The following is a 19,936-nucleotide window of genomic DNA, read 5'->3' on the forward strand; positions in this document are numbered from 1 at the left end:
CAATAATCAGGAATGCTGGGCGTTGTAATCCAGCAACCTCTGGAGGGCCACATGCTCCTTTCTGTAGGGCAGCCTTTCCCAACCAGTGTGCCTTCAGATGTTGTTGGACCACAACTCCCATCAGCCTCAGCCAGCATTGCCAATGGTCAGGAAAGATGGGAATTGTGGCCCAACAACATCTGGAGGCACACTGGTTGGGAAAGGCTGCTCTAACAGCTTATAGTATCCTGGAGACAGATGCATAACATGCAGTAAAGCTCTTCGTTCCTTGCTATAAGGGGAGGAAAGAGAACAGGATCCCTTTTCTACAGTGGATCAGGGATGGGGAACCTGTTGCTCTCCAGATGTGGTTAGACACCAACTCCCATCAGCCCCAGCCAGCATGGCCAATGGTCAGGGATGATGGGAGTTGTAGTCCAGAAACATCTGGGGATGCTGCAAGCTCCCCATCCCTTCAACAGGAGCCTGTGTCACCTAGGGTTAGGTTGGCACATAGCATGTTCCTTATTCAATTACTGTAGCATCAAGCGAGGAGTTGCCTGTGTGAATCAAGTATCACAGATCAAATGCTACAGATAACATTTTTTAATATTACCCCCATCATCTCAGACATGATTCTTTTCGGTGGAGTTGGTTCTTACTCAAAGCTGCCTGCCATCTAGTGTAGAGTAATCAAGTGGCATGTGGCAACCAGACCTTGCACAATTGCATTCCGGAGAAGCGCTCCACATCAAATGGCACTGAGGAAAAAGAAGCTGCTTTCCCCCACCCCCCAAGTACCAGAATGTGTGCAATTTGCACTCGGGGATAATGGGATATTGCCTGAAGCAACCTACTTGTTTCTGGGGGAAACATCTGGGGACTCCTGACTAACTACTGTGCATTTTGTTGTGCTGTAAATTGTCTGGAAAGGCCTTAGGCTAGAGTGCTATCCTATGAGCCTCTCCCTCCCTCCCCTACTCACCCACCTGCAGGACAGGTTGAACTGCTACTTGATGTTAACAATGTGTACAAATACTCTATGCTGAAGGGATGTGTTGGTTACCAAATACTGACAATGCAGCTGCTGTGAAGGAAGAGGAAAGTGTGTTTGGGTGATGTTCTGGCCCTGGGAACACTAGAAGGAGCTGCTAATGTTTTTGTCATCCTCTTTTTTTTTTTTTAATGGGTTCCAACCTACCCACTAAAGATCAATGTTGTATTTGCAGAAATAATGCCAATTTTACGCTGCAGGTCACTACAGTCATGTTTGTGGTTTTATTTTTAAGTAAGCAGAGGACTAGGACTTGGTCACTAGTCTTGTTTTGCAATTGACTTTCATTCTGTTCCATCATGCCTTTTAAAATCTTCTGGGTGTCACTTGGCTTTCTATTTATCTAGGCCTCTGATCTCGTACATCCGCAAATTCTACTACTACGACCCCCAAGAGGAGGTGTATCTCTCCCTGAAGGAGGCCCAGCTTGTTTCCAAACAGAAGCAAGAGGCGGAGTCTTCAACGTAGCAAAGGGCCCTCTACTGCCTTACTGATGTCACCAATGGTAACATAAACATTATTGTATGCAAGGGCTAAACCAGGGATGTGGAACCTGTGGCCCTCCAGATGCTAGTGGACTACAACTCCCAGCATGCCTGACCATTGCCCATGCTGAATGGGGCTGATGGGAGCTGGAGTCCAACAATATCTAGGAGATGGATGTAGTCATCCAGAGATGCAGGGGGTCATAGACCTGTTACTTTTTTGGGAGCAGGGTCCTAGCCAGGTCACTATGTATGAGCCAAAGCCAATCAGCATGAAAAGGGAGCATGTCAGCCACTGAGAAGAGTGCTTGTCCTTTCATGCTGATTGGAGCAAATCAGAATGAAAGAAGGTGAGCCCAGCCACTCAGAAGACTCTTCTCAACAGCAGCACACAGCATCTCCTTTCATGCTGGTTGGCTTGCAAGGTGACAGGGAGAGCAAAGGAGACAATGGAAAGTGGAAAAGGGGGCGAGGCTGTGACGGGTGCGTGGCATGACTATCATGAAAGGACCCTTCACTTCTGAATTTGCCTCTACACTACTGTTAGGAGATCAAAGGTTTTCCCATCTGTGGGCCAGAGTCTTCCTTTAAAAAGAAACAATGGCTCTGAGCCGGGGACTTGGTGGGCCTCTGACAGTGTTGGGCCCTGGGCATCTGTCTCTTTTGTCAATTGGAGAAAGGGACTTTGAGTGGGGATGGGGAGAAAGGGCCTTTTTCATCAGTGCTCCATTTTTGGAATATTGTCCTTGGAAACATTGGCTGGCCCCATCGTTGTCTGGCATTAAAAAATCTGTTATTTCAGTGGTTATTTGTTTAGCTCTCCTTTTACTGTTTTGCTCTGCTGTTCTTATCATTTTTCAGTGTGTTTGACAGTTATTCAGACAGGTAATTTTTTATGAAACTTAATAGTCTTATGGACAAGCCCCATCCAGAGTGGCCTTGTGCCCTACTTTACAGAGGACAGCCCTCTATTTGAAAGGCTGTTTGGTCCAAGTCCAGTTTAAAAAGCCATAAGAGGGGAGAGCTTTGAAGTTGCCTGTCAGACATTTGGCATTGGTGGGGCAGACCAAGCAAGCACACAGATCACCTGGTCAGTTTTCCTCACTATGGTGAGATGTATTTCTGTTTATAGTCATTATTCCTAAATTTGCATCTGTGCTGGCTGGGGCTGATGGAAATTGAGTCCAACAACATCTGGAGGGCCACACATTCCCTGGTATAAATGGAAGCTGAATTCTCCAGCTTGTACCATCCTCTGTGCTCCTATGGAAGTGCATCAATTTCACAACCCTTTTTAAAAGCTTTACGTATGTGTTTGCTTTTATGTCATACTCCCAGAGAAAGAGAAAGGGGAGAGAGGGGGGTTTGTTTTTATAGTCTTTTTATAGTTTTATAGTTTGTTTTTATAGTCTTCTTGTGATGTTTTATTACTGTATTTGAAATTGCTTTGAAGGTCCAGTTTGGGACAAAATACAGAAATGTAAAAATGAATTAATTTATATCTGTTTTGCCACTTCTTGCGGTTTAGAGTAGCAAAGAACTCGCATGTGCAGGAGCACCGGCCAGCCAGAGTTAAGAACTTTCAAGTCCTTTTGGTTTTAGTAGAGATGTTCAAGTCATAACATTTTAATCACTGGCCCAGTTCATATGTAGTGCTAAGTCAAACCATGGCTAAGCTTGAAGACATTGGTACTCGTGAAAAATTGTCACCACTACGCTCCTCCCCAATTCTGCTACTGCTACACTACCCGGAGCTAAGGCATGGTTTGGATTAGAGGTGCATCCGTACCCAAGCTTATGGCTTCCTGCTCCAGAAAAAAACATGAGCAGTAATCAAGGTTTATTCTTGCATTACTGCTAATGATTTGTCTGGATTAAAACAAACCATGATCTTGACAAATGCTAATCCTAACTATAGTTTCGTCCCAGGTAGTGCAGCAGTAGAACCAGGAGAGCAGTGAAGCAGCTGCAATTTTTGCTGTGAGAACTTGCCCGCTCCTTCACACCTAGCCATGATTTAGGCATGTGCAAAAGAGGCCAGTGAGTCTGTTTGGATATAATGCTGACCCATAGTTAAGCATTCCAAGAGTGAGCCTTGTCATGAGAGGGAGATCAGAAGCTTCTGGTTCTACTTTACTTTAAGTATGGTTTAGCACGTCATCGCAACCCTAAAACGAGGTGATTCTTAACAGTTGGTTAGTTGGAACAAGTTAGCTTCATAAACAAAGGCTTGAAGTTGGCTTGTTGCCACTAACCATAGTTGAGATTTGTCACAATTTTTCCTGCAAGCTGAGGTTAATCAAAAAATGGAAGTGAAAGCTTCTGAACTCCTCCTTGTCCTCCTCATGTAGTAGAGGACGGGGGCGGAGTGCCTGAGCTGAAGGGGAGATTAGACTTGTTCTCACTGCGCTAAACTATGCTTTAGCACTACACCTGAGTATCTCCCAATGAACCTTTATATTTTATGTTTTCTGCAGACTTGATTCTGTTTTCATACTGTATACCTGGGGCTTTGTGTACCCTACACTCTAAAAAAACAACCCCAAACCTGATGTTTGTGTACACTATGAGCAGGGTGATATATATTTGCTTATCTCCCAAAGGTTTTACTCCAGACTTCACCAACCTGGTGTCCTCCAAATGTGGTGGACTACAGTGGTCATGCTGACTGGGACTGATGGAAGTTGCAGTTCAAAACATCTGGAAGGCACTGGGTTGGCAAAGACTTATTTTAATCTGTCCACCTATTTGCTTCTACCACTGGGTAGCTGCAGCAGAAGCCTCATTCCTTCACCACCAGAATCCAGAGCTGGTGTCATGCAGGCTTCCCTAGGCAGTTGTCCACAGTTTTGCAAGCTGTTCTTCAGAGGCATAAGAGCTAGAAACTTAAATGTTAATTTTTTAAAAATAAATCTTTCAGAATTCTACACGCAGAACTGAACTTTGCATTTGCACATCACAGAAGCACAGAGTATACACAGCCCTGTCTTTTTTAGATTTGCAAAAGGAAGGATCTGATGCAAGTTGTCCAGTGGCCCTGTCCAGTGGTCAAAACTTACTTTGTACTCCCTGTCTTTCTCCACCCCAAATTAGGAATTCAGTCACCAATATCTTGTAGCTGTGGAAGCTGCATTGGAGAGGACTCCTGGTGTTTGCTTTCTGGCTATTTCTTGGCCTCCAGAGAAGATCCAGGGCTTGAAAAGAAGCACACCTGTGCACAGAAAAACAGGAGCCATGACCCCATCTGGTTTCATAACAATGTTTTGGAATCTGCCGAAACTGGACTACAAGCTCCTGGAAGGATGGAGAATGTCATATTTTTCTTCTTAAAATTCTATTTTTTTGGTGCTTACCCCCCCCCTTCCCTTTCTTCCAGCATGGGAAATAGTGAGCCGATTTTTACATTTTGTTTATCTGTTGGCATTTTGGGGATGGGCGTGGGTGCGTGTGGCAGAGGTACAGCAGACTCTGAGACTTAATGAGCAAAAAACTGTGTTTCCAGCCAAACTATCCTTGCTGAAGAATGCTGCTTATGCAAGCAGAGCCTGAGCTCAAGGTGTATTCAGATGTGTGAAATATTTGTGTTGGGTAGATGAGGCCAAAGCCCAGGAGGGGGAGGAGGAAGGGCAGGGAATGGTGAGCTGCGGTACAGTTTCCTGCTCCATAAGGAAAGAGAGCTTGGTTGGAGGTGCAAGAATTTGCAGCCTAATCAGACAGTGGGAAATTGCCATGGAATTTTAAGGTGTGTTGGCTGGATCTAACCAGATGAAACAAAGTGCTGTTGCCTTTCTTCATATGACAATGGGGCGCGGGTGGCATTGTGAAGCTTTTCCACTGCAAGTGCTGTTAGCCATTCCCCCCCTTTTCTTTTTCCTCCCACCACGGTTAACCCTGAAACCTCAAGCAGCTGCTGTTCATACCACTGTTGGTATCTCTGTCAGGTGGAGGAAGATGCACACTTGGCCACCTGAAGCCAATCTCCAAGCTGCAAATGGGCTTTCGCCCTGTTTCTCCCAAAATGGCTTACTGAAAAAGTAAGAGTTGGAGGCTTGGCACACAGAAGGAAATGCCCCTTGTACCTTTTAATGTGAGGAAGCAACATTTTTGACGCACCTTAGCCCTGTCTTGCTGTGAGAAGAGGAAGGAGAGAACTGAAATTGAGAGCAGTTCTACACAGTCTCCTACTTTTACCCACCCGAGAAGACCCTGTTTGTCTAAGACTGATGCTCTTAGCTTCTAGTCCTAATGAGAAACTTTCTAAATACTTCAACAAAGAAATATTGTGTGCTCTCTTTTCACCCTGCAACAGCAAGGTGTGGGGATTTCTGTCATAGCAAACCAACCCACAGCTATTTAGAAGTCATTGGGACATCTTGTGTGTGTATGTGTTTACTCACTAAATCCACTTTCCATCTCTAGCTGAAGGTACTTAGCATAATTTCTTGGTGGTTCTTTTAAAAGCTGTGATAACTTAATTTATTATTAATATTAATTTGTAAATCTTGCTCCATATTCTGTGAAAAAGAGTTTTACCCTGGCTTCAACCTCCACTTCCACCCAGCACACTGGATAAAGCTAACTGATGTTTCATAGTCATCAAGACTTTGGAATATTCTTAAGAAGAACTAGAGGGTGGCTAGGAGATGGTCTTCTAAAAGTTGATCTGTGAAAAGACTGTGTCTGTTAAACACCAGTTGGTTCAAAGGAAACTGGACCTTTGTTCATCCTATTAATACTTTGTGTGTTTCAAGATGGATTCCAAAGTTTGGTTCTGAACAAATTCTGGTGCAGTATTTACTTCCCAAACAACCACACACTCTTACTCTTTTTTCCACCCATGTTGTTGTGAAAAACTGGGCTGACTCTGTATTTACTGCCTGGGCATCCATGCTCGCTGTATCCCCAAAGAAGGTACTCTCTTGCCCATTTTCAGTTTGTGAAAGGAGTGAAATGAAGATGCACTGAGCCGCTGAACTTGTGCCTTTCCCTGAAGGTCCGTCGTTTTGTAACGGTTCCTACGGCAGCCAAGACAGCTTGTGAAGACATGAGCCAATGAAGGTGTTGGGCATGCTCTGCAGCAGTAGATGGGAAAACTAATTCCCTGTTCTGATACACTAGGGGAAAAAGATCTGGCCCTCTGCTGCAGTACATGTAGCTATGTTGCTTCTGGAGCTGTGCATCTAAATAGCAGCAAATAACATAATACTGAAAGGTCTTGGTAACTTGAGCCTGAAGAGGTTCCATGCTTGGAGTGGTCATAAATGTACCAGAACACCCTCCTAGCTGTGTATTTTGGTATAGAATGATGCACCAGAAAGACATTCCATTTTGTTCTAATTAGCATTTGGAGAGGGGTGTGTCTGTGGCTGCAAGGGAGGACTTTTAAAAGGTGCTGGAATTTAGTTGTAACGCCCAAAAGGGGATTGAAGGTTCTGTTCCTGCTCAAAAAAGAAAGCAGCTATCAGCTCTCTGGCAAATTCTGGTTGTTGAAACACTCTTAGTTTCTTAACACCAGCTCATCATATCTGCTCTTCTCTCTTCCTTTAAAATGGTGAGCCTTCCAATCCATGGTGGACTTGGGGGAGATACTTTTTTTCTTTATCTCCTCATCCCCCACCCCCACCCCCCAAAAATGCTTGGTTCAGATAAGAGATGAGACCAAAAGTTCCACAAACCTATGACTTGCTCTGGTGCTGGGGAAATGTTTCTTAAAACGTGGTTCAAACATGCACAAACCATGCCCCAGTGCCAGGAGCTAGATATCCTCCTGATCTTCTGTCATTTTGTTGAACTGAACACCTGTAAAACTGTCAACTGACTACTGAGTGGCAAAGGCCAATCACATGTAAATAATTTGCAGGGAGTAAGCTTGGCTCCCCCTGGCTGCTGTTGCATCCACCTTAGTCCACTGCTGTAATGGATTTCTTCTATAAGGAAACTCTTCTACCTACCCCCCCCATCTGTCTTAAATCCTTCCCGTGTGAGGCTGTTTTTGACGAGTTCTCTTTTTGAAATGTGCGAGTGGTTGTGGATGAGTGTTGGGCAGCAAGAATTAAATTCTGCACTGGAGCTTTTTGTTGTCTGCTTCTGACTGAATTGTTGCTTTGGTGTGTGTCTGATGAAGCATCCCTCACTCCATTCCTTGCTCCAGCAAGGGGGGGAGGGCTGTGGGGCAAAAAACTGTTAACCCAGAGCAAACTTTTCCCCCTGATCTCTCTAGAATCATTGGCCCCACTTTTTAACTTTTTTTAATTTTTCTTTTTCTTTATTGTGTTCAGGTTGGGTCAGGGAGATTCTTGACATGTCACCTTCCTGTAAGGCAGCCTTTGCCAACCTGGTGCTCTCCAGGTGTTTTGGACTACAACTCCCAGCGACCTCAGCCAGCATGTGCTGGTTGGGACGGATGGCAGTTGCAGGCCAAAACGTCTGGAGGGCACCCTGCTAGTGAAGGTGCTATAAGGTCCATACCATACTGTTCCTTCAACAAATTACCCACTCTCTTTCCAACATGTGGAACAGGAAGTACAGTATAGCTGGTTTTCCCATCTTCTGGCCATTAATGCCTCTTGAACAAATTTAAAATTTGGAGTGTGTGGGGTTGCAGCTGGGGGGGGCTTATCAGTGCTACCTTGGCTGGGTGGAAGAACTGATGACCAGTTCTTGGTATGAGTCAGGGGTGGGGGAATGTTTTCAGCCCAAGGGCCACATTCCCTTCTGGACAACCTTCTGAGGGCCTCGTGCCAGTAGTAAGTGGGGGCACAGGCAACAGTGGGTGGAGCTACAAATGTAAATTTTCCCTTTGTGCAGTAGGCTAGTTTTTACACACACACACTCCCACACCTCTCTCTCTGTCCTTCATGCAGGTAAGCAAGAGACATTGTCAGAGTTCAGGAGCATATTGCAGCCATGCAGCCAGCCCAAAACAGTTGGGGTGTGAAGCAGGACCCGTGAGGGGTGTGGCCTGGGGAGAGTTCTACGGGCCAGATACAGAAGGCTGGATTTGGCCCCCAAACCTGAGGTTCCCCATCCCTGATGCAAATCTTCACAGGATGAAAATGAGCAAGGAGGAGTTAGCAGCTGTTGAATCCTGCTCAAGAAATACAGAATGAGTCTTGGGCGGGTTACAGAGCTACAGTAGCAGGCTTCTTGGCTCAAATGTCCCTTTTTCATGAGGTGCAGCTTGTATGTTGTTTATGTTTTTCTTACATTTGTACCCCACCTTTCTGCTGTCCTGGAATCCAAGGTGAGGTACGTGTGGCTCCCAAGCAGTCACCCCTCTAGGCACTGACCAGACCCAGAAGTACTTACCTTCAACAAGGTGCCTTCAGATCAAACCCTGGCGCCATAGCTGCTATAAATGTGTAATGGCCTTGCTCTCAACTGCTTTTTTTTTGAAAAGGTGCTAACCTGAGGCGAAAAAGAGCAGGCAAAGTTTCACAATTCAGTAATCTGTTAAAGGATGCTAACGGGTGGCTAATTCTGATTGCTGCCCACAGACCCAATCTGCACAGTGCTATGATTTCTCTCCCACCCCACCCCTGACACTTGGTACCTTCCAAGAATTAAGTAGTGGTTGGTTGTTTTTTAAAAAAATGATGTGCATAAAGTAACTAGATACTGTATAAATGTTCCTTGCAAACTCTTGCACGGATGAGCTTTCATGTATTCTTGAAAATCAAACTGCCTCTCCTGAGAAGAATGTGTACATCCAAAATGTAATGGATTCCAAAGTTATCTTTTTTAATGTCTTTCCCCCCCCCCTTTTTTTTTTTACTGTGGCATAAACGCTGTTCTTGCCCACAAAGAAGCCAACTCTAGATAGATGCCTTCATTTTTAAAATAAATGCTTTGGTTATTCAAGTTTTAAGGTTTCACAGATCTGTGCATCATGCATAGTGGAAATAAGCACATGTGATCTCCTTTGCCTGTGTCAGTAGTGCAAGCTCTTCCTTCTTTGAACATGCAAAGCAAAGATACATGTGTCTTTGTGGTCTGCCTGTTAGGATAGAACTGCATTTGATTGTGTCGCCCTTTGCAACAGCCTTGTCAGTGACTTGTCCAAGACTGCACATAAGTCTGGTGGATTTCAAACACTGTTCTCCAGCTCTCAATAGGCTGCTCTGTTGTCTGTCTAATATTGCCCTTTGGCCATAGGGTAGATTTCCCTTCTTACTAAAGTGGCATAAATTCTTACTTTAATGGGGCACAATAGTTATCTATACAATTCAAGTTGCAGCCATTTCATCTAGTTCCAGCCCATTCAGCTTCTAACCTGTTCCTCCTCACGCCACACAAGCTGAGTGCAGCACACAAGCCCATGTATTGCTAGGAATGTAGCAAAACTCAAGTTTTATCAATAATTTGGCTGACCAGGATTCAGGAGTGATTGGCTGTATTAAACTTACTACATTGGAAGCTTTACAAAACTGACCTGAACGTTCATAAACCTATAGAGAGGTGAAACTGATTAGACCAGAATAGTTTTATCTGAGATAAGCCCATCTAGATAGCCTTCTATTATTTCATATACTAACAACTTATTTAATAATAAAAAATATTTTGGATGGTCCCAACATTACTCTGGAATTTGTGCAGTGGTATTGCATACTAGTCAACAAGCTCCTGTGATGGTTGTTCAAAAATGTGCAAATGTCTTAATTGTAGCAGTGCAGATCACTTTTGGGGGGACCTATTACAGTTTTTCCAGTGCACAGTGTAAAATGCTACAACCCCCACTACCAGCCCCACCTGATCAGAGAAGGTGGGCGAGAAACACAAAAGTGAATATGCATGCTTTGGTAATAACACTGAAAAGCTATTGTATGTACACAGCTTCAGTGTCCTGTGTGACTCAAAAGCTTGCATATTCCTTTTAACAAAGTTGATTCAGTAAGATACCATGTTATTGCACTGGAAGGTTTTTTTAAGCTATTTTGCTAAACTCCAAGTTTTCTTTGTGTATGTGTGTGTATGTTTAATTTATTGAAATAGCTGCTGTAATTTATTTTCAAAATTATACAAAATGTAAAAAACCAGACTTGCAGGCCAATCTTGTAATGTTGGACTGGGAGGGGGGGAAAGATGTTTTATATGAAGATAAATGCACTTTGGGTGTGTTTAGAAATTTTGGGGGAGGGATTAGATGGTTCTATGGACTGGGTTTTGAATGGCCTTGTCTGTATATATTGTATCAATAGGCACGTTTTGGTTTTTCATGTGGAGACATTTGTAACTGCTGCAGGTCCTGTCTGGACAAACAGATATACTGAAAAGTTTTGCCCCAAAGTTGGGGTGGAAGGCTTTTTTCCCCTTTCCTTTTTTTGGGTAATTTTTGTCAACCATGGCAGAGAACTTTGCCTCTCTCCCGTTTGTATCTCATTTCTATTGTGGGGTTGTTTTTTGTTTCCCCCCCTGCCTCTGGGTGGTTGTTTTACAGGGCTGGTGGGGAGAGGGGTTTGAAATAAAATACTTAAATGGTCACTTATGTGTTCTGTCTTACTTTGCAGGGGAGGAAAGTTTGCCTGGATTTATTAAACTTTCCCTTTTTAATATTTTAAGTATTCAAAATGCTTCACTTTCTTGGTAATGCGTACAACAGCCTGGTAAAGTAGGCCAGTGTCACCATATTGCAGATGAGAAGGCTAAGGGTCACAAGAAGGCAGAGCCTTTTTCAGAATGAGAGCCACATTCCCCCATGGTAATCATCTAGGGCCCACATTCAAGTAGTGGGCGGGGCCAGAAGCAAAAGTGGGTGGAGCAACAGCTGTGATTCTTGCCTTTTGTACAGTATTTTTTTTTGTTTAAAGGCATTTCCAAGTCACTTATTAAAATCTCTAAGCGTACAACATAAAACATCAATATGAAAAGTCTACACCATAAAAATATAAGGTACAAGGTCCAGCATTAATATTTTTATCTACGAGCATTTCTTAACCAAATTCCAGCCATGCAGAAGGCAGAGGTTACTCATAACAACAATGATCTAGTGTGGATATTGGCCAGACTGGGTATACTCAGAATCTTGTGTTCATTGGCAGGATGTTCTTATACAGAAGTACTTATAAAAAAAGGGAAACAGAACTCTGTAATAACTAAGGCTTGGTCATTCAGAAATATTCTGTTGTGTTTATCTGTTACAATATTTTGTATTATTCAACTGCCTTCTATAATAAAATAATTTAAAAAATGTTAGGAAAAAGAAAACCAGCTTAGGTGCTGCCCACTTCTGGCAGAAACTCCACCCACTTTGGATTTTCACCCTGCCTACTACTGGCATGTAGATCCTCAAAAGTCATCCACAAATGAATGTGGCTGTTGGACTGAAAACCTTTCACCGCTCCTGATACAAAGGATTTATTTGAGCTAATGTAACTTGGGAGCAAGCCTGGATTTGATCTGTGAATGTAGCAGTGGAAGCCTCTCTAGCTCAGGCACAGCAATGAAATATCTGGAGCTCGATTGGTTCTAGGCATATGCAGAGTATATTTCCAATGTAATAACTGCAGCAGCCTGATAGCTACAAGCAAGCATTGGGGTCAGGTCTTGCAGGCCAAACAGGTGCAGCTTCCCCTAAGGCAGCCCTGAAAAAAAAATTAGGAATTTGGTGATCTCTTCTTTTTAGAAAGTCAAGATTGATATAATTCTCTTTAAAGCAATGCTTGCATGTCAAAGCTAAATAATGATAGAAGTAATAAATAGTTTCTGCTAGCACAAAAAATGCTATTACAATTTTCAAGAAATAAATATCTGGCTATCCAGATGGATGACATTCCCCCCACCCTTCTATTTAGGTTTACATTCTTTTTTCTGTAAGAGGCATTATTTCTATAATGAAATATGCCCCCTATAAAATTAACACATTGACCAAAATGTTAGTTCTTCACAGTTTAAACGTTATGCAAAAACACAGGAAGTTGCCGTTATATCAAGTCAGATCATTGGTCCTTCTTGCTCAGTATTGTCTGCACTGATCAGCAGTGACTTTCCTGGATTTCAAGCTGGGGACATTCCCGGCCCTACCTGGAGATTGAACCTTTGCTCATCTGTGGGTAAAGCAGGTGTTCTACCATTGAGCTACATTTGGTTCTGCATTGATCTGGGTTTTTAAAAACCATATGAAAATTCAAATTCCACACATTTTTCCTAAAATACCCATTTTTCTATGCATTTTGGTACTCTCTTTGAACCAACAACTCTACTGTTAAATCTGGAGAAGTGTGAAGAACAAATAACCACCTGAGTCCAGGAAATCAGGTCCGTTCATTTAAAAATGCAAATCAAAATCCTGCATGGTGATGAAAAGGCACTTGCCACAGTACCTTCAGTCATGTAACTCCCCCCCCCGCTTTGGGGGCTGAATCCTGGCTTTGGGAATAGCTTCTAGGATTGTAACCACCTGTTCTCACTTTGTCCAGCGCCTGTTAGCTCTTGTACGGCAGTTTTCAGATTTTACTGTTACTGGGCTTGCATCAATCCAAAAAAATGTTGATGGGGTTCTTTGGCAGCACAAATCTAGAGTCCACCAAAGTCTGATTTGTGGTGGGTAGGTGGGCATGTGCTGTCTGTCCTTTTAAACAGCTTTTTGTTCTACCAAAATCATATTTACCTTGATGACCTGAAAAACGTCAATTGCTGACTTCTGCATATCATATCTTTACAAAAGAAATAGGGCAGGGCAGGCTGTCTGTCTATTTTGGCAACCTGAGCTTGTAAGCAATTCTGGAGAAAGAGTCAACTCTCTCTGCCATCTGTTTATAGTAACTGAGCTAATCCTGTGGGGTGCAGATGAATACAGTGGTGCTGGAACATGTGCAGAATTCCTTACTTGCTGTTGTAGCCACAATCAGCTCCCACACACCTAGCATGGGTTGAAGGTGGTGGTAGCTTAAAACAAAACAACTATCCAAGCTGGCCTCTTACATTCACAGCAGACAACATTCTCTAGGAGGTCATGTGCAAAGAGACCCATACAATAGTGTAGTGGCAAATTCAGAAGTGCATGCCACACAACCCTCATGGTGACATCCCCTTTTCCACTTTCCCTCGTCTCCCTTGCTCTCCCTGTTGTTTCACAAGCCAATCAGCATGAAAGGAGAGGCTGTGGGTTAGCGACTGGGAAGAATGTTCTGAGTGGCTCATCTCCTTTCATTCCGATTTGCTCCAATCATCATGAAAGGACAAGTATCCTTCTCAGCGGCTAACACGTTCCCTTTTCATGCTCATTGACTTTGGTTCATACATAGGGACCTGGCTAGGACCCTGGTCTCAAAAATGTAATGGGTCTATGACCCCCCCTGCATCCCTGGACGACTACACCCCTAAACCCATACAGTAGTACTTTACACTATAAATTGTTCTAAGAAATCTGTACCAGAGCCTAGAAAGGAGCTGAAAGTACATTTCTGTTGTGCTGTTTTGCCACCTTGTGTCCAGCATATGACATTGTAAGGACTTCTACTGAACTCACTAATACGTCTAATACATTTTATTATTGCCTTAATATATATGATAGAGTTGGAAGGGACTTCAAAGGTAATCTAGTCCAACCTCCAGACAATTCACTGCTATAGCTTCGCTGATAAGTGACCAGCCAGCCTCTGCTTAAGAAACTCTAACACAGCAGAATCTGCTATATTTCAGGGAAGTTAGTTGTACTGTCAAGACAGCTCATATATTTGTTATGGCCAATCTGGGTGAAACATGAGGGAGCTGTGATCAGAATTTGCTACAATTAAAAAAAAACCCAATAGCAGCCTCATGTAGCTGCTCTGAAAAAAACACAGGTAAATGGAGCCTGGCAAAAGGGTATTTTAAACATTTCCTATTGTGCCATTCCTCCAATCTAAATCTTGAGAGAAAGAGATTTCAGGTTGCAATTGTTATACAGCCACAAGAACCTTACAAAACTTATAGTCCTGAACTCAGAAACACTTGCTTAACCACCCTCTAAATTTTCATGGCAATACACAAAACAGAGAATCGAGAGTTCAAGGTGTAAAGAGAGAGAAAAAACAGACCCCTTTTGGACTTTTTTCTGTCAGAGTTCTCATAATTTATTGAAATCCGCCATGTTCACAGAGTGCCTGTAATCTTATTACTAACCTTGCCCCATACTCTGACTTTCCTCTTCTGCAGTTTAATTTTTTTTAAATGCCTAGCTGATTTTTAATTAAAGATATTTAGCATTGAAGTCAATGATAAGCAAGGGCATGTTCAGTAAGACCCAACTGTCAGTGTTCTAAAAGCCAGACTCACAGCTGCTTAGCTTGGCTAATCAGGGGGCCAACACCCACACCAGACCTTTATTTCACTTTAGACAGTCATGGCTTCCCCCAAAGAATCCTGGGAAGTGTAGTTTATGAAGGGTGCTGAGAGGAGACTCCTATTCCACTGACAGAGCTCCAGTGGCCAGAGTGATTTAACAGTCAGCCACTCTGATTCAAGCTCTGTGAGGGGAACAGGGCATCTCCTAGCAACTCCCAGCAGCCTTCGCTAACTACACTTCCCAGGTACTGCCACACTAAAGGATTGATTTCTTACAAGAGCAGAACAAGTACTATGTGGAACCCATAACATGGGAAACACACCTTGAAATTGGCCTGGTAGCAAATCAGCAACCAGTGCAGATTTCAGAGCAGAGCAGAGATATTATGTGCTGATAGGGTCTCACTCATGGTAGCAATCGTGCGGCAGCGTTCTGCACTAACTGCAGCCCTGGGGTCAGATTGTGCTGCATGGGGATTTCTGCGATCTTGGCTGACTGGCTGGCAGGATTTTTTTAGTTTGGTTAGGAACCCTGACTAGTTGTGAGATCCTGAATTTTCTGTCTTACTCATAGAAAACTTGTTGTGGTTGGTATGGTATTGCATTTAGGAAATCATCACTGTTTTTTGTTCTTCTTTTTCTATTTGTATTTCATTTACCTCTGACCTTACTCCCTTATATCCATAGAAGCAACAACAGTGGTTCCATGTGGTCAGTTCAACCCCCTTAAACACTCTGATCATGCACCTTGTGATTTGCATGATGGCTTGTTTCTTGCCCAATAGTGGTAAAAGAGAATTCACATACTGGGAAGTGTGGCTTCAATTGCTGTTGTTCCCAATCTACTGCCTGTGAAGGTAGACCAAACCATGTGTCTTTTCTCTCTGTCAATTATTACTCACTGGAATTGGGTTGGCTGTCGAAGTGAGTTTATAGCAGGCCACAGAGTAGGCAAGAAAGAGTAAAGACTCTTCTTAACTCTTACTCATTTCTCAAACCTCTCTCTGCAGTGGAGTAGCCACGTTAAAAGGGAGGGAGGGCATTCCAGGCAGGGGGTTGCCAATCCTGCTTGGATATGGATATCTTTGCCGAGGATCCCTAGTCAAGCCTTACCAACAGCACAATCCCAACAATATCTACCAAGAAGTAAGTCCTGTTGAGTTCTATGGGGCTTAGTCCCTTAGTAAGTGTGTTTAGAATTGCAGCCTTCAGGGCATCCATCTTTACTCCTGAGTGCTCCCATTTAACATCTCCACAACACTAGGCTTTCTTCCTAAAATGGCCTTCTGGTGACTGGCCGGGCGTGAGGTCATTTAAACCCTTTTTGCCAGAAGCAAGTAGGCTATATTAAATGTTCCTTACCCAGGATCTCTAAGCAAATAAGAAGGAATGATCCTGTTGCTTCAGCTGGACCTGGAAACGCCCTCATTTAGCTAAGATTTCTATCTTAATTTCCAATCAGAGAATTTTTTTTTGTTTGAGTGGTATGCTCCAAGCAAGTGCAGTTGATGCTTCATATGTCATGCTTAATGACATCACTAGGGCCCACCCTTATGATATCAGTAGGGTCTTCCCCTATGACATCACCAGGGCATGCTCCCTATGACATCACTAGCATCCGCCCCTGAAATGTCAGTGTTTGGGATGCTTCTGACCTGGCAACCCTATACCCGGTAAAAGGCTCTGGGTTCACTCTCCTATATATCCTATTAGAATAGGTTTAGAAAATCTTTTTTTAAGTACAGATCCACATTCCTTGGGCCTAGTCTCTCAAGGGCTGCATGCCACCAGCAGGTGGAGTCAGAGTGACTAGGCTGTACCACACCCTTTCTTTCTCTGTGTGCGGCGTGCCCACATGCTTACCACTCCCTTTCTCTTTTACCCAAAATCTTTCTGTAGAGAAAAATGGTAATATGTGTGTGTGTGGGGGGGGAAACTCACCTGAGAACTGAGAAGGCCACGTGATTTAGACAAGATGGAGACAAATGAACCAATGGTTGACTCAACATAAAGCAGCTTCATATGTATGTTATGTCTCAGTAGTTCATCTAAGCCTCCCAGTCAATCTCCCATTCAGCTTCTCCCCCTTTAACTTTGTAACAACATCAAGTTCCTTCAGCTTGTTCACAGCACTTCCTCTGTGATGGTGACTGGTGGCCTAAAGCTGGTTGAGAGAAAGTGCAAAGCATCTTTTGAAGAAGCAGTGGAAATGGCTTAGAAATTGAGAAGCAGGAAAAGGGAGTAGAAGAGGAACCATGTGGTTCATCCTTTTTTCTGACAAGGTCTAGTCGAGTGTCACTTTCATATCTTCCATTTGGGGGCTGGTCCAAGACATTTTGTTACCTGAGGTAAGGACATCAGGGTCTTCCCCATTAAAAAAAAAAGTATACCCTGCTTTTCACTGCAGCTGGATCTCAAAGCAGCTTTCAAAAATTAAAAACGTACAATATACAAAATTTAAAACATAAAGCATTGGAGAATAAAACATTAGAAAGAGCATTTCATGTGCAGATACTGACCAGGCATGCAATTGAACCTAATTTTGAGACTGGCAATGGAAGGTTTTGAGGACAGCCTGCCCTGTACCCTCCAACACCTCTAAAATCCCAAGTTCGGAGTTTAGGTATTCTTCTTGATTCTACTCTGACCCTTGAACCCCATATTGCAACTGTATCTAGAAGTGCTTTCACTCAACTAAAACTAGTCCACCAACTCCATCCGTTTCTAGGAACGTCGGACCTGAGGAAAGTGACACAGGCTCTTGTGACCTCTAAATTGGACTATTGTAACTCTCTTTATATTGGACTATCTGCAAAATCACTCTGTCCGCTTAAGCTGGTACAGAGAGCGGTAGCCAGAATGCTGACTGGAGCTGGCCCACAAATGCACACCACACCTCTTCTTTACCAACTTCATAGGCTACCGATTTCATTTCGACATCAGTTTAAAATCCTGGTATTAACTTTTAAGGCCCTACATGGATTAGCACCAATATATTTATCAAACCGTATTTTGGAATATAAATCTCAGCGACCGACAAGAGTATTTTTTGAACACTCTCTCATCATTCCTTCTACCTTTTTAATTCGTCGTTCCAATACTAGGAACAAAGCCTTTTCGACTATAGCTCCCATTTTATGGAATAATCTGCCGCCAGAGATACGACGTTCCCCTTCACTTACGGATTTTCGCCGTCAGTTAAAATTACTTTTGTTTCGTCAAGCTTTTAAAGTTTAAAATTTTTAATTGTTTTATTTTTCGTGGTTTTATGCTGGATTGTATTGGATACTGTTTGCGTGTTCGCTGCTCTGAATTCTATGAACTAGGGCGGGATATAAATTGTTTAAATAAATAATAAATAAACACCTCACTGCTACTGCCTGTGGCCACCTCACTCTACCCAATGATAGAGCCGGCCCTGCTCCATTTCTTTTTTCTATCTCTTCCCATTCCTTCCTCTGCTTCCCACTCCCCACCCCCTTTACCAGCTCTGTCTGCTGGCCAACATACACTCAGGCAACAAAAGGGTTATTAAAATCTATTTCTAAATCTGCACTGACTCTGGGCGTTCAAGCAAACAAAGAAGATCATGAGATGTGGTGGCCAAGGCCATTTCAGGCTCGGGAAATGCAGTCTGGTGGGCAGTACATTGAAAGGAACCCTTTGTTCCCACCACCACCACCATCATAAATATACATCCAGAGATATGGCGAACTCAGCAACTGTGTTATCTACTGTGTTCTAAAGCAGGGTGTGCATAGCGAAATCAGAACAAAAGCAAAGTTGTGCTGCTTTAGCTAGCAAGGGCCTGTCTAGTCATGTATAGAAAAGTCTCAAAGTAATCCCAGGGGGTTGCGAAGAACCAAGAGAAGTATTTATTAATTTTTAAAATTAATTAATGGCTCATCTGTGCACCACCAACTGTGCATGCAGCCGCTTCTGCCTCCCTTTCCTTCCTTCCAGTCGGCACACTCAGTTCCTGCCATACAGAGAGCTGAGCAGCACAGCACTCAAGTGAGTGCATCAAGAGAAGGGGTCAGCTAGGCTTATTTAAGCTCCAGCACCTCTCCCCACCCTCCTTTTGTCAGTGCCAGTGAGGGAAGATGGATTGAGCTGATTGGCTCTAGCTGTAGAGGCAGAGGGAGCCTGGGAGGGCTACCTGTCAAAAAGGTAACAGGACAGAGTTCTGGAGCATCCCCCCACAAATGCATTCCTGGGCACTCATTAAAAATTAACTGTATAGTTAACTAAAGGACAATGCACACATGTCTACTCAAAAGTAAGTATCTTCATATTTAATGGGACTTACTCCCAGATAAATCACACTGTAGTTATCAGACCAGACTAAGATTCTGTTGAAGCTTTTAAGCTGCACTGCGGGGGGGGGGATGAGGCTTTATAGTACAAAGATGCATCATTTTGGTTAAAGAAAGTAAAAAAACAAGGACAGGATGCAATCCTAACCAGATCTACTCAGAAATAAGTCCTATAGAATTCAATGGAGCAACAGCCATATGAAGTAGGTTAGGCTGAGAATTAGTGGCTAACCCAAAGCAGTAAATGAGGGGGGAAATATTGGTAAAGTTAGTTTAAAAATGTGAAATTGCACATGCTCAGTGTGATTTTGTTGCTGTTTATCAAGGCTTTGGGGGTGTTTTTATACAGTTGTATATGTTCATTTTAAATATATGTTTTAAATGTTGTAAAATATGTTAAATTGCCCAAATGTGTTGTTTTTATACCTAACTTGAGTTCTTTGCATGGTTTAGGGTTGGCATTGGGGAAGAGCAGGGCTCTTGTGCTTTTAACAGCTGTGTGGCAGGCAGAAATTAAACAGAAATTAAACAGAAAGCAGCCCACAACAGGATTGGCCCAAGACATTTTGCTGCCTGACATGAGGACTAGATGGCACATTCCCCTGCCAATATTCCATATATAGAGGCTGACTAGACTGGCTGTAAGCTCTTACTTCAACACTGGTCACAGGCTGGCACCTTCTACTATATCTGAGCACAGCAGGTTAGTTTAGAGAGCGTAGGGCGGGCCAGCACTGTCCTCCCACACCCTGCCACTGATCCTCACCATTCTGCTGGGGAAATGGCCAGGGATGATAGAGTTGTAGTTCAGCAACATCTGGAGGACCAAAGGTGCCTCA

At 43.3% G+C, this 19,936-nt stretch overlaps 1 protein-coding gene across 3 annotated transcripts in view; it reads left to right on the plus strand.

The window, feature by feature from the left end:
* The window catches only part of SOCS7 (suppressor of cytokine signaling 7), a 38,780-nt gene extending 27,791 nt beyond the window's left edge, over positions 1 to 10,989 (plus strand). For 2 of the 3 annotated variants that reach the window (XM_061589613.1, XM_061589615.1), the window contains 2 exons: positions 1,381 to 1,538; positions 4,612 to 7,587. In XM_061589613.1, coding sequence (XP_061445597.1) covers positions 1,381 to 1,501 — 121 coding nt within the window. In that variant the 3' untranslated portion in view covers positions 1,502 to 1,538; positions 4,612 to 7,587. Of the gene's footprint in view, positions 1 to 1,380; positions 1,539 to 4,611; positions 7,588 to 8,381 lie in introns of those variants that run through there. The other variant, XM_061589614.1, reaches the window with a different exon arrangement.
* Positions 10,990 to 19,936: the final 8,947 nt, after the last annotated feature.

This window comes from Rhineura floridana, chromosome 11, assembly GCF_030035675.1.
Source record: "Rhineura floridana isolate rRhiFlo1 chromosome 11, rRhiFlo1.hap2, whole genome shotgun sequence".
In the NCBI taxonomy this organism is placed as follows: domain Eukaryota; kingdom Metazoa; phylum Chordata; class Lepidosauria; order Squamata; family Rhineuridae; genus Rhineura; species Rhineura floridana.